Genomic DNA, 16,245 nt, shown 5'->3' with positions numbered 1-16,245 from the left:
ATGTAAAGTAATTGCCACAGTTCCAGGTACACAGTAAATATTCCATAGATATTAAGTATTATTATTTATGGCAGAATGCACAACGTGATTCCATTTGTGGTTCTGAAACTATATATAATACATATAAATAAATGTACTCATAAAATGAAACTGGATAGATGCCTTAACAAATTGGTAGCAATAGAAATCAGGAAGATTGGATCCCAGAGAGACTTTCCCTTTCTGCCTTCTTTTTTAAAAATATAATGCTGTTTTATTTATTTTTAACCAATAAATATCATCTTTAAGATAGGAAAAAAAATAAAGGTATATTCACAGGGTGAGGGGGAAGGGAGGACTTCATCTATCCTCTGCCCACCATCTGCAATCCTAAAATTTGGTGGCTAACTGGATAGGTTTGGCAGTTTCTCACTCTTACTCTGCAATAATGATAGCTTCCAAGCCTGGTACTTCTCTCTAGACAAACCCACTACCCTAATACCTGAAGTTAACACTCAGATGAGCTGACCTATACTGGTTGGGTGGCTTTAACACACACAGCCAACAATGCACTCAGACCAAAAGAATGGCGGGCAAGGCCTCCAGCTCAAAATAGTCTGGTTAGAAGTCCACTAATACAGCTTCCACCTGCTCCAACCAAATACCCCCTTTAAACAACCCAAATAGAGGAAAATCCTAACTACACTTTCACTCATGAAACAGACCTCCATTGCATTCTAAGTTGAAATTAAATATCTGCCTGAATCAGAATATTAAGCATTTGTTTCTCTACTAGATGAATGCTGCTGTTTATGGAGACCAGAGTAGCGATCACTGACTACCATCTTTCTACATACTTCAGTGACTAAAAATTCCAGAAAAGAGTCAGGCAACACAGAAGCAAACTAAGACACTGGCAGCAATGCTCTGATGGCTGAGCGAGTATGTGTGGGAGGGTGGGAGGGAAATGTCCTCTAAGAATTAAAATGATCGGTTAATTCTAGCAATCACCTGTTAGAATGTATGTTGGCAGTTGTTGGTTTTCAGTTATGTGATTCACTGAAGTAAACAGTGGAAACTTAAAACAGCAATGTTCCTAGCCCATCGGCTATAAAGTGGCAACCGGGATGGACACCCATTTATTTCTGAGGTATAGATCTCAGCGGAGGATTTGACTATTACTAAGAAGAAGGCAACTGTCCCTATGATTTCTATAAATAAGTCTGAATGGATTTCACCATGTTCAAGGAAGGACAAAGGGAAGAGGAAAAGCCCACAAATCTGATTTTAATAAAAAGGCTACTGAATAAGGAGAGTCATAAAGGAAGAGGAAAATGATCATACACACACACACACACCACTCTCTCAATGAATTATTTGGCATACTTGGTAGAATGCAAAAAGAACGCCTATGAAACAAGAGCATGAGGCCATAAATAGAGAACAGAGTGAGGTTAGGAAAAAATGGATGAGATGTCAAGAGAGTTGATGAACTAAGACAGATTTTTAAGGAAGCAAAATTAAAGCCGGAAAATAAAAATCCAAATTGGAGATTCACCTGATATGGCAGAATATAATCAGTGGTTTGAAGGTCAAACTTGAAAAGGGGTTATACTGAAGTATAGCATATACTCAGTGTAACATACATAAGTGTACAGCTTGATGAAGTATCACAGAATCAACATATGCATGTAACTACCACCTGATCAACACACAGAATATTACCAGTAATGCAGTCACAATGTGCCACTCCCCTCCAGAGATAAGCACTATCCTGGCTTTTTTACACTACAAATTAGCCTGTTATGGAAATTTATGGAAATAGATTCATAAAATACGTATTGTTGTGTCCAGCTTCTTTCATTCAACATCGTTCGTGAAATTCATCCACGTTGTTAGATATAGTCGTAGTGTGTTCTTTCTTTGCCATGTAATATTCCACTGTAGGAATATACCTCAATTTGCCTATTCTACTATTGGTAGACACTGAGGTTGTTTATACTTCAAAACTATTACAAATAAAGCTTCTATAAACAGTCTTATACATGTACTTCAGTAAGTTTATGTATGCATTTCTCTTGAGTATATACCTAAGACTGGAATTGCGCCAGTCTCAGGTCACATATTTACTCAAACTTCATATACACTGCTGGTCAGTTTTCAAAAGCAGATGTACTAATTTACACTCCCATCAACACTATCTGAGAATTCCATTTGCTTCACATTTCCTCCAACACTCAGTACTGTCAGTTTTCTTAATGGTAAGTGTGTAGTATCTCATAGTTTGAATTTGCATTTCCCTAATGATTACTGGGGGATTTCATCTCTTATGAAGTACTTGTTCAAGTCTTTTGCCTATTTTTCTATCGGGCTGCCTTTTTCTTATTTATAGTTCTTTGCATATTCTGTAGACAAGTTCTTTATTAGATACTGCAAATATGTTCTTTCACTCTGTGAAAGATGATTGCTGATTTTAATTCCATAGTGGTCAGATAACATATTCTTTATGATTTCAATCATTTGAAATTTGTTCATTTGCTATATGGCTAATAATATGGAAAATTTTGGTAAATGTTAAATTGGTACTTGATAAGAACATACATTTGTGGTTGTTAGGTGCAGTATTCTATATGTCAACTGGGTCACACTCCTTAATCACATCGTTTAAGTTTTATATATTCTTACTAAAATTTTGTCTGCTTGTTCTATCAATTACTAAAAGAAGTATTAAAATATTCTATCATGACTGTAGATTTGGGTCTTTTTAAAAAAACTTTTTAGTTCTATCAGTTTTTGCTTTATATATTTTGAAGTTATGTTATTAGGTATATACAAACTTAAAATTATTTTATCTTCCTGGTAGATTGAACATTTAGCATTATGAAATACTTCCTTATAACTCCTTCAAAGTCTATTTTGATATTATTACAATACAGTGGCTTTTTTTTTGAGAGGGGTGGTATATATTTCTCCATCCTTTACTTCCAATTTTTCCATGTCTTCATATTTAAGATGTACCTTATAAGCAGCATAGAGGTGGGTTTTAAAAATCCAATCTGACATTCTCTGTCTTAACTGATTTTTTAAAAATTTATTGAGATGAAATAAACATAAAATTAACCATTTAAAGTAATTTAGTACTAAGCCTTCATACTGTGATGCGACCACTACCTCTATCGACTTCTAAAACATTTCAATCACTTTAAAGTAAAACCGTGTACTCATTAAGCAGTTTGCCCCCACTTTCCCCTCCCACTAGCTCCTGGCAACCACCAATCTTCAGTTCTGTCTCTATGAATTTACCTACTCTGCATATTTTACACATATGGAATCATACAATATATGTGACCTTTATGTCTGGGTTCTCTCACTTAGCATAATATTTTCAAGGTTGATCCACATCTGGCATCTGCATTCATTTACTTTTTAAGGCTGAATAATATTCATTGTATGCATATACCACAATTTGTTTATCTACTTAACCCCTGATGGACATTTGGGCTGCTTCTATCTTCTGGCTATTGTGAATAGTGCTGCTATAAACATGCATGTACACGTATTTGTTTGAGCACCAGTTTTCAATTCTTTTGGAAATATCAATCTGGGAGTGGAACTGCTGGGTCACATGGTAATTCTATGTTTAACTCTTTGAGAAACTGCCAAACTCTTTGTCTTTTAACTGGAGTATTATATCATTTTAAATTATGTCATTATCACCCCCATTGTGCTATTATTGTCATGTATTTTATTTATTTATTTAATTTTTTTATTTTTTGCGGTACGGGAGCCTCTCACTGTTGTGGCCTCTCCCATTGCGGAGGGACGCGCAGGCTCAGCGGCCATGGCTCACGGGCCCAGCCACTCCGCGGCATGTGGGATCTTTCCCGGACCCGTGTCCCCTGCATTGGCAGGCGGACTCCCAACCACTGTGCCACCAGGGAAGCCCTGTCATATATTTTAACTGTACCTCTATACATTAAAGTCATAAGACATTTTAATTTTGCTATGTTTTTACCTTTTATTTTGAAATAATTTCAAACTTAAAGAAAAACTACAATAATAGAGAATGTCTGTACACATATTCATTAAAGTATCATTTTGCCGTATTTGTTTTATCCTTTATCTTTATATGTATGCATATACACAAGAAAATATAGGCATATTATTACATCTGTATATTGCCAAACGTATTGCCAGAATTCAGTGATAGATTAGATATGAGAAATGATGGAAAGAGAATGTGTCAAAAACGATTAAGTTTTTGGTTTGCATAATCTAACAGACAGTGGTACAATTCACTGAGCTAAGAAACCCTGAAGAGAATCAGGTTTGAGGGAGGGAGTTTGATTTCAGATGTGCTAACTTTTGAGTTGTCTTTGAGAAACACATGAGATGTCAAGTCAGGAATTAAATATACTAGCCTGGAGTTCAGAGGACAGATGGGGTTAGAGATACAAATCTGGAAGCTATTTGTATTTAAATAGTAATTGTATCAATGGATATGGATGGCATCACATAGAAAGAGAATTGAGAGAAGAGATGACAGCCTAAGACTCAACTTTAAGTAATGTCAATATTTAATAGCAAAAGGTATAAGAAGATGAGCCTGCAAAAGAAACTGAGAAGTTGCTAGAGAAGTAGGAGGGAAACCAGGAGAATGTGGTCATGGAATCCAAGGGAAGAGTAGTTCAGGCAATGATACAACAGTGTCCAATACTACTGACAAAACAAGATGACTGAAAATGTTCCTTGGATTTAACAATGCAAAAGCCACTAATGACCCTGGTGAAACCTGTTTGAGTTTAATGAGCAGATAAACCAGATAGATAGAACTGAGTTATTAGGAGGTAGAAAAAATAACTCTTTCAAGAGGTTTTAAAGAAGGAGAATAGAGAAAATATGGTAATTGAAGGATGAGAAGTGTGGTATTCAGTAAGAAGTGTTTTTTAAGATTAAAAAAGACATCTTTAAATAGTTGATGCAAACGGTCTAGTTTGAGAGGGACGAGTTGTATATACAAGAAAGAAGGAACTACTGGTGAATGAAATACAACTTTGTGAATACACTAAAAACCACTGAATTATATATATGAAAAGGATGAACTTAATGCTATGTTAATTTACCTCAATAAAATCACTTAAAAGCAACAAAGGGAAAAAAAACAAGGGATGACTAATAGTGTAAGATTTCTAGAAAGTTAGTAAGTGATAAGATTCAAAGAATTGGAATAACTAGCCATAGATAAGAGGAATGAACAGTAGGCTTTAGTTTTGGCTAGTGGAAAATTAGAGAGAAAATGAGGGAATTCCTATGTCTGATGGCTTTTATTCTGATCTTTGAAATAGGAGGCAAGGTTGTCTGCTAAGGGTAGGGATGGATGAAAGTGGGGAATGGACATAAATAAGAGGTTTGAGGAGAGTAGGGAAGCAGTTGCAGCAGAGAGCAGGGGAGCAACTAGGAAAGCTGGATATAGCTGAGGACCCACTTGAGGTTGCTAATAATGAGTTTATGGGGATACTAACATGTCGTATTTTTAATTTTCTCCATCTGTGTTCCATTGGCGACAGGCAAGGAGAAAGTGGACAGATAGAAATATCCAGGAAAGTATGCCTATAGCATATGCACCAAAACATCAGCTGTTATATGAATTTATTCCCCTCAGCGTATATATAAATTGATATACTACTAAAGTAGTTTGGTCTCAAATGAGCCTAATCCTTGTGAGCCTTGCCCCAAACACAATACATTCTTTGTGTTATCATGCTAGTCTTAAACAGCTTTGCACTTCCTAATTGCTGTCTTCAAATAAATAATACTGAGAACTGAGGACCTATAAGCCAGATACAGAAAGACAAAAATTGTATAGTTCCACTTTCATTAGGTACCTAGAATAGGCAAATCCATAGAGAAAGGAAGTAGAATAGATGTTACCGGGGCTGGAAGGAGGAGGAAATGGTGTGTTATTATTTAAAGGATACAGTTTCAGTCTGGGATGGTGAAAAAGTTCCAGAAATGGATAGCGGTGATGATCGTACAACATTGTGAATGTACTTAATGCCACTGAATTGTACACTTAAAATGATTAAAGTGGTAAATTTTATTTTATGTATAGTTTTCCACAATAAAATGTTTTTTTTAAAGAGTAAGAAGCTTCTGCTTTAGGCTATGTCTCAAAGGATGACTAGGAAACAGGACTGAAGGGGCAGCAAAAGGGTAGAGTTGTAGTTAATGAGCTCATGTGAAAGCAAAATGTTTAGTTCACTGTTAGGAGAGCTGAGAAAGTATAAGTCAGGCAAAGTTGGGTCACAAAGAAATTTGTAAGCCTTGGACTTTATGTTGGCAGTATCTTACAGGAAGATGGTGAGGTATCTTAATCAAGGGAATAACATAGTGAGATCTGCAGTTTCTAATTGTGGAGAACAAAAGCAAGAATGGAGGTAAAGAAATCAGTTTAAGCATAAATGAGGCCCAAACTAAAGAAGTTTTTAAAATAAGGAGGAAGGAAGAGATACAAGGAATATTCAGGAGATAAAATCAACAGGACGGGATATAAATTGTACACGAGAAAGAGGAGTCAAAGATACTGATACTCAGTTCAAACAATTTGGGTCCACTGAGTTGCGAGACCACGAGAACAGAGAGGATATGGGGAGAAAGGTGAATGAATGCAATTCAGTATTTTTAGTATCTTGTTCTTTTAGAAACGATCTTTGTAAGTCATGTAAGACTAGTTCTGGAAAGATACATAAGAATCTAAAGAGGAGAAAAGGGTAAATGAGAAGACAGAAGTGGGTAGGAGAATTATGTTTTTACAGTATACTCTTTTTGAATCTTCTGATTTTAGTGAAAAACACGTTACATATTTAAACATTTTTAATGTTTTTTAAGTTATGTACAAAATCAACTTTAAAAACTGCCATAAGAATAATGAGAAGAAATCTGCCAATAGCCATATGTTTGGTGGATGTTAATTATTTCATTCAGAGAGACTGAGAGGAAAAAAGATCCATTAATTACAATTCCTGGTTGCCTTATTTAGTTGTTTAATTAAGTAACTATTAGTTCTATAAATATTTTTTAAGTATGAATATTTCCAAATACTTATCAATACAAAATAAAATTTTTCTTAAAGCTTTCTACCTTCATTTTCCAAATTTTGTTTTTCCAAATACAATGTATACACACTTTAAAATCAACCTTGAACTTGATGCCTTGTTATGGCTTAAAGTGTCCTCCAAAAAGACAGGCTGAAGTCCTAATCCCTCAGTAGGACCTTAGCTGGGAATTAGCTAAAGATGCCTATCTGGAGTAGGGTGGGCCCTTAATCCCTTATAAGAAGAGTGATAGTATCCTTATAAGAAGAGTGAAATTTGGACAGAGGAAAGGTGGCCATGAGAAGATGGAGGCAGAGATTGGAATTATGCTGCCATACACCAAGGAATGCCTGGGGCTACCAGGAGCTGAAGGCGCAAGAAACGATTCTCCCCTAGAGGCTTCAGAGGGAGCACAGCCCTGCCAACACCTTGATTTCAGACTTCTAGCCTCCAGAACTGTGAAAGAATACATTTCTATTATTTTAAGCCATCTAGTTTGTGATACTTGTTATGGCAGCCCTAGGAAACTAGTACACCTAGCTAACAACACCAATAGTAAATGTTTATCCCACTCTTCCCTTCTTTAGTGCCTCCGTTTTAACACAACACCAAGACCCACTTTATAAAAGGTATCTTTATGACAGAATACATGAACATTGTAGTCAGGAAGATTCTGTTTTAGCATTAAAAAGTTGTCTCATGTTTTATGCTAGAGTATATCTAATTCACGTTTTTCCTGCTTATTTACATAAAAATACATAACAACCAAATCTAGAAAATGGAAACTTCATAGGAAGAGAGGCTTGAGTGTTAAATTTCTGAAAGATTACCCAGAAAATAAAGACACATTTGAACAAGTATTAAGGAATAATTAGTAAATACCTAGTGACCAAAATACCTATTTTTCTTATAACTTCCAAGTAGCTTTTATAGCCTAGGATCTACATCCAATTAAAGTCCCTGATTCTGTTAGTCAAGATTACAAACATAAACTGAAGAAAAGAAGACAATCACATTTTATACCTTTAGACCATTCGTTAGAGAATACAAGAAAATGTTAAAAACAGACAACTCCCCTACGAGAACTAGTTGGTACCAGAATCACATAGATACCCTCTTTGTATCAGGAAAACTAAAGATAAATCAGAAACAGGGAATATAGAACACCACCAAATTAAACTTGTGATACTAAAGAACCACCAAAACTAAATAGAATGATTAGGATACAAAGTTTAGATGCACATTGGATGAAGAAATGTTGGCAGAGACTGTTGGTGCCCTGCCCCCATGCCCTTTGCCCTCACAGATCCGGTACATGCTGAATGGCTTCTTACTCTAAGCATCTGCAACTGCCTAAGCACCATGCCCAGACCACACAGGCATCAGGCGCCAGGCAGGTAGTTAACACTCCGAGGAGCAGCCCACAATCAATGACTGATGGAAATTAGTTAATAATTAATTACCCCAGCTTCCTCATCCTTCCAGTAGAAAAACTACAAGACACTTTCTACACTGTTTTCTAGAGATCCCTGGAAGGGCTGATCCCCTTCTGCTCAGGGTTTTCCGCCTGCTCATATACATAACTTTGTATTGGTTTCCTTCCCTTCCTGGTCTTAATTCCCCACTCCCTGATGTGTGCCTCCTGAGTTAACTCCCAAGAAAACTACCTGCACTCCAATTCTTGCTTCAAGGTCTACTTCTGAGGAGACACAACCAAAATTTAGATTAAAAGGCAAAGAGTTTGAGATATGACTCAAAATGGCTTTGTAACTCAAACTGTCACAGTGTTAAGAAAACACATAAGGAGCTTCTTCTTAATCTTCATAAATTACATTGCCTATCCCAATTTTCACGTTAGTGAAGATGAAATTGATCCTAAAGCCTATGACTTCTCATGTATGCATCTATTCCAGCTTCACATCTCCTACCACATTCCTTTTCCAATCTCAGATAGAAACTTCAAAACCCTTTCTCTAGTGCAAAGCTAAAATTATAGTTTGATGAATATAGGTCAGAAACAGCTAAGGACAATATATATGCATTTACCTCTTTATTTGGAGGCCACCTAAAGGAAATAATTTCCTTAGACCTTTTTATTTCCTTAAAAAAATTAATAACACATTGCTATGAAAAAAAGTCAAGTAACAGAGAGGTATAGAGGGTAAATAGTCAAAGTGCCCACCCCAATCACTCACTCTCTCACAGCCACTAGTCCCTTTCCAAACACTTTACCGTTAAAAACCTTTTTTAGTTTCCAAATGTTTACTGTTAAAACATAACAATTGAGCATATTTCCATACCTCTTTGGATGCACTTATAAAAATACAGCTATCATTTTTTACATAAACCGGATTATACTATAAATGTTGTTGTTTGTAACTTACTTTTTTTTAAGGCAAAAGTAGTTATAATGTAAAAATATTCACTAATAAATAAACTACTTAAAATAACTCATCCTAAAATGTCTTTCCCTGCTTAACATTGGTCGTTATCCCCATGAACTGTCAGATTGTTATATTATGATATCAAGCAAACTGTTGGTAAAATTGTATCGAGGAGACCTCCATTTTCACTACTAATGAACTAAGTGATTCAGAGTAACTGTGCCTATAAAGACAACAATAAAGCAGGCCTAAATAGAGAAAAATATTATCTTCTTAATAGTACCAAGGACCTAAAAAGGTAGTGAGGCATTACTAGACCAAGAAAAGGGTAGGGGAAGGCCTAAGACTCTTCTACCCTGGGGTGGAGGGTAGAGGGCTGGCGGCTGCTCTAAAGCAGTGATCCTCAAACTTTGTGTAGCGTGCATAACAGGAGAGCCTGTTAAAACACACCCCCAGAGATTCTGATTTAGTAGATCTGTAGCTTGCATTTCTAAGAAGCTCCCAGGTGATGGTGATGCTGCTGGTGTGAGGACCACACTTTTAATTGTGCCTGATCTAGACTAGAGACTGGGACAGCAGGGGATGAGGAAAGTATAAAAATGATGTAAGGAACACACATAAGACCATAGAATCCATGGGATATTAACCCCTCATTCCATCTTCCCTTCTCACCTTCACCTCAGCAGGTTTGGGATCCCACTGCTGCTCTTGGCCACTTTTACCTAGACTCATCTGCCGATCCTCAGGAAAGAGCTAAGACGCCAAAGCTCTTTGATTTATGACAGAGGAGGCACCTCACTGGAGTAGGGAAAGGACAGTCTTTTTTATTTTTTTTTTGGCTGCGTTGGGTCTTTGTCGCTGCGCACGGGCTTTCTCTAGTTGTGGCGAGCAGGGGCTACTCTTTGTTGCAGTGTACGGGCTTCTCATTGCGGTGGCTTCTCTTGTTGCAGAGCATGGGCTCTAGGTGTGCAGGCTTCAACAGTTGTGGTGTGCAGGCTCAGTAATTGTGGCTTGTGGGCTCTAGAGCGTAGGCTCAGTAGTTGTGGTGCACGGGCTTAGTTGCTCCGTGGCACGTGGGATCTTCCCAGACCAGGGCTCGAACCCGCGTCCCCTGCATTGACGGGCGGATTCTTAACCGCTGTGCCACCAGGGAAGCCCAGGACAGTCTTTTTTTTAAGTGGTGCTGGACCAACAGGTTTTCCATATGGGGGAAAAAAGTCCAATTGGATGCCTGCCTTAAACTACTTACAAAAAATAATTTCCAGGTGGGTTAGTGAGCTAAGTGTGAAAGATAAAACAATAATGCTTTTAGAATACAAGAGATTATCTTGATGACCTTAAGGTAGGAAAGTTTCTTAAACAAGACAGGAAAACACTAACCTTAAAATTAACACCTGTTCATCAAAAGATACTATTAAAAAGATTAAAAATAAAAGCCACAGAATTGGAGAACATATTTGCAATCCATTCAAAGCAAATGACTAATATCCAAAATATATAAGTAACTTTCACAAATTATTGAGAAAAAGACACTGATCCAATAGAAAATGAGCAAAATAATTAGAACAAGCACTTCACAAAAGAGGAAATCCTAAAGGGCCAATCAATACTTAAAAAGGTCTCCAATCTTACATAACTAGAGAACTGCAAATGAGAACCATAACCAAATACCATTACACAGCTATCAAACTGCAAAAATGAAAAAGTCTGATAATACCAAGTACTGACAACAGGATAAACTCTCACAGACTAGGAAAACAGTGTTATCTAGTAAAGTCGAAGATATACATATACTACTGACTTCTATAATAAATATAAGACTTTATCCTTACATGCATCAGGATGTAAAAGAATGTTCACAGCTGCATTGCTCATGATTATAAAAAACTTTGAGGGAAAATTCAAATGCCCACTGACAGTAGAACAGATCTTAAAATTATGGTATTTTTTTTCAATGAAATATTTTACATTAAGAAAAACAAATGAATTAAAGATAAATGCAACATAAATGAACCGTACAAAATAATGCTGAATGAAAATGCTCATATAAATAGATACAACATGATACCATTTATATAAAGTCTGCACTTTATATACCATTTATATAAAGTTTGCACTCAGGAAAATAATTCATATCATTGCAGGTGGCACATACACCGATAAGGATATTATTATAAATTTCAGGATTATGGTTAGCTGTGGGAAGACAGAAAGTTTTAAGACTGGTAAGTGATGGAGATACTTTGGGGTGCTAAACAATATTCTATTTCTTGACCTGCAAGTAGGTTTTACTCCCATTTGTATCACAGCTATTTGTTAAACTATACATATGAGGTTAATGCTTTACAATTTTTAAAAGCATAAAAAAAAAAACCCCAACATATTGGCCCTGTAGTTGGACTAATATGGTTGAAAAACTTGATCTACAATTTACTAAGTATGAAATCTTGAGTAATTCACAAAACCTCTTGAAACTTGGCCTTCCTCAGTTTTAACATGGAGATAATAATATATACCTTGCATGTTGTGAGATTTAAATAACATATATAAAAAGTGCCCAACAGTGCTTGGCTCAATAAATAGAAATATAAGATGTTCCTACACTGGAGGATTCTGTATTGTAAAGATGTTAATTCTTTCCAAATTGCGTTATAGACCCAACCAGAATCCTATTTTTGCTAACAACAAACTGAAAAAAAATTTCTAAAAAGCCATCTGTTTTACCACACTTACCAGTATTGGCTTTGCTACAAGATAATCTATAGCATGAATTCACAATAGGGGTAATATTACTCCCAGAGGGGCAAAAATTGGTTCTTGGGGGTGAAAAAAAACTTCGTTATTAAAATGTTTTGTGGCCCTCCAAAGCTCAAGTCTATCCAACAAATTCTTACTTGTTAGTATTTAATTTCTCTCATTAGGGAGAAATTTAATTAATTGAAATTTAATTCAATTTTTTTCCTTAGGGACAGTGATAATTTAAAAAAAAAGGTTGAGGAACATGAATCTATAATTTATTCTGAAGCAGCTGAATCTAATATTAGGAAAGAAAATGATGAAATAATCACAGTTTGGGGAAATAAGGAGTAATAACACTCAGCATTCTAGTTTTCTTTGAGAAGAAAGGCCAGGAAATGGTAGCCCAAGAATTTCAGAAGAACGTGATGCCTCTTTTCCCCATTTAAGTAAAAGTAAGATCGACAAGTTTATTTTGAAGACAGTTAATGCTTCTGAAATATATATGGATGTCAGTAAGTTTCAATTAACTAAAGGATGACTGCATAAGGCTTTACTCTAATCAGAAACCATGCTGTTTGGGGCAAAGGAATTGCCTTCAATCCCAACATCTGTCTCAGGACGTTTTCCCCCTTTACAGAAAGGGATATCTTTCATACCCACATGTGAAATCCCCTTTTCCATCCTAAATCTTGTACAATTTCCTCAGACAAATCGCTCTCCCTTCTCCATTCTATTTGAACAGGGAAAAAGTGAAGTAACTATGATGTTAAGAAAAGTAAAATGACTTGGGCTCACTCCAGACTCTCAAGGAAATCAGTAGCACAATACAGGTCTCCCTGTTCCAAGACCAGGCACTTTCGACCATAATTTATTGGTAGTGTGACTGTTTAGAGGTTGATTCTGTAATTGATTTCTTCCTATTAGAGTTCCCTAATCAAAGGTATGTTTTCCAAACTTATTAAAAATAAATGAGAAAGCAAAAAGATAATCAGTTTCCAAAAATGAGAAGATAAAAAATAAACATATTAAAAACACATGAAAAGTTAAAAAGAAAAGAAATCTCTTCCTATAACAAAAAAACATAAAAATCAAGAACAGTTTGTGGAAGATGTTAATTAATGAGAAAATATATAATTAAGGCTGCTTTTTTAAGGTAAAAGACAATTTGATGATACTTAAACTAAAAGCTTCAAAACAGATTTTGAAACATTTCCTACAATATTACTAATAATTATTCACTACAATGTGATAGAAAACACATTTGAATATTAAAGACAATGACATGTGTTTTCACACCATAAAAGATTAAAATTATCTGTCTACTTTAACAGTGCATTCATTCGGTCAATCACTGTGGAAGACCAATTCCTTATGTAAATCACTTCTTCCAAATCCACAAAACTCATATTCAGTCCTTTATCTAAATCCAGTAAGTTTTCATCATAAAACCCCACATCTCCAACACCAAAACTTGAGGATATACATAGTAACCATAAAATACTCAATATTACTGCTATATATGGTCTCCTAAGAACACCTTAAACAGCCTGTCACCACAATCCTTCGCTGCCAAGAGAAAACAAGGTTTCTCAACAATTTTTTAACAGAAATGATCCTTGAATCCTAAAATTCCATAACAATATTAGTTATTGTATGTGCTTTATTTTAAAAATTTAATCAAGGAAAATGAACTCAAATATCTAAAGAAGCTGTAGATTTTACTTACATATTCAGGTTTTAGTTTTTTATCTCCTCCTCTCACAGCCACTTTTTCTAGTTTATCTATAACAGGCCCAATCATTTCCTCATCTTTAAGCTGAAGCTCTTCATGTATAATTTCTATATCTCGAATAGGATCTACACTTCCTTCAACATGCGTGATATCATCATCTTCAAAAGCACCTAAAATAAATTAAAGGGAAGCAATTCAATAAACAAATAACACAGAAGTTCATTATTAGAGTGAGCCAAGATTCCTAGAAGGTTAACAATTTATTCAAGTTATTCTGAATTCTTACAAGTAGGACAGAGTATTTTTTTTCCTATTTAGTACTGTTTAGGGCACTAGCAGCAAAACAGTAATTCAAGAGCCTCAACGTTTCCAAAACTGATTGAAATAAATAAAATTATGATCTTTAAAGAAAGAAAATTATGCTCCAGAACTACTGGTATTTTCAGGTTTGGTACGTTAAAAGATACCGTATTCCAGGCATGAGAGCCTGAAGTTCTAAACTGCACTATTAGGGTTTCCAAGGGAAACTGGATTTGGGGCGGGGGGTGGTGGTGGTGGTGAAATCATCTGGCAGACCTCTTCCCTGCTTCAATCTACTTTATCACTGTGGTTCTGACGGTGATTAGATAATGAACCACTCAGACACACAATTTACACAGCAGCTAATTTCATCGGCCTGATTTGAGGGTATGGTTTTTAGGGGACTATCAAAGAAGCAGATGAAGGTGCATTCGTCATATATGAGTGACAACCATTCACACTATCTGAACAAAATGGTGCTGGCCCTTATTAGAAACACATGTTATTATCACATATTTAAAGTGCAGTTGAAGCCATAATTTCAAATTGCCAACTGGAAACATAAGGGTAAAACAACCAGACATTACTCAAGCATGTGTACTGACTTTATGCCCTTTTGAAGACATAATGTGGCAACATAATTCAACTGGGATTTACTCAAATTATCAGATAACAGTATCACAAAAATGAACAAATACTAAGAAATATTATAAACAGAATGCAATGATATACCCACCAAACAATAAACACATTTATAAACAAGTTAATTTAATTAAAATTACCAATTAGATTATATTCCCAAAATGAGATGCTTTCAAACATACAGTATCTATTATTTTAGATAGAGGTATCATAGGAATCATGACAGTTTGATTGAGTTTGATAAGAGAAAAACTGACTACAGCTCATTCTTACATACAAAAAAACCAAGACATTCTCATTACAGGTTGCAAACTTTTTAAATATAATTCCCCAGAATTAAAATAATTAATCTGTTCATATCTTAACGTGGAAATATTTGGTAATAATAATTATAAAAGTAAATTATTACATTTAATATAACTATTTAAAATAATACTTAAGTATTCTTGGCAAACAATCGATGTTATATAGTACCTGATTCATATGAACAAAATTAGTAAGAAATGAGGAGGTACATTATATCTTACTAGTAAACACAACAGACAATGGTTTAGGTAAATTTTTTGAATATCTGAAAAGTATGAAAAAAGTTTCCCTGGAAGCACAATACTATTTACTTCTTATCATGATGAGGCAACTTACACAAATAGCACAATAAAACAGGAAAACTGAAAATAAAAGTTAGTTTCCTGGCACTCAGATCAACAAAGGAAACGTGGTCAGTTCAGTTATAGAAATAAAAAACGTTTTATGACACTTAGAATGAAAAATTTCTTATATAGTCATCTTGATGTAGGGGCTAATGAGTAACTATAGTGATGTCCTCAACAACATCCCTACAGTAAATGCATCAGCAGATTTTAAATGGCAATTTCTTAATTTCAGCCCTCCTTTTAAAATTTTTTTTTTTTTAATTAATTGATTTATTTATTTTTGGCTGTGCTGGGTCTTCATTGCTCTGCATGGGCTTCCTCTAGTTGTGGTGAGCAGGGGCTACTCTTCGTTGCGGTGCACGGACTTCTCATTGCAGTGGCTTCTCTTGTTGCAAAGCACAGGCTCTCGGTGCACAGGCTTCAGCAGTCCCAGTACATATGCTCAGTAGTTGTGGCACACGGGCTTAGTTGCTCTGAGGCATGTGGGATCTTCCTGGACCAGGGCTCGAACCCGTGTCCCCTGCACTGGCAGGTGGATTCTTTTTTTTTTTTTTTTTAACATCTTTCTTGGAGTATAATTGCTTTACAACGTTGTGTTAGTTTCTGCTGTATAACAAAGTGAATCAGCTATACGTATACATACATCCCCGTATCTCTTCCCTCTTGAGTCTCCCTCCCACCCTCCCTATCCCACCCCTCTAGGTGGTCACAAAGCACGGAGC

The 16,245-nt window shown here is 35.6% G+C and overlaps 1 protein-coding gene across 2 annotated transcripts in view; it reads right to left on the bottom strand.

Moving 5' to 3' along the window:
- The window catches only part of OLA1 (Obg like ATPase 1), a 168,318-nt gene that overhangs the window by 51,880 nt on the left and 100,193 nt on the right, over positions 1 to 16,245 (bottom strand). For both annotated transcript variants that reach the window (XM_060016570.1, XM_060016569.1), the window contains exon 5: positions 13,923 to 14,098. In XM_060016570.1, coding sequence (XP_059872553.1) covers positions 13,923 to 14,098 — 176 coding nt within the window. The remainder of the gene's footprint in view (positions 1 to 13,922; positions 14,099 to 16,245) is intronic.

This window comes from Delphinus delphis, chromosome 7, assembly GCF_949987515.2.
Source record: "Delphinus delphis chromosome 7, mDelDel1.2, whole genome shotgun sequence".
Taxonomy (NCBI): domain Eukaryota; kingdom Metazoa; phylum Chordata; class Mammalia; order Artiodactyla; family Delphinidae; genus Delphinus; species Delphinus delphis.
The sequence above is the reverse complement of the archived record's forward strand: the minus strand, read 5'-3'. Positions and strand labels throughout refer to the sequence as shown.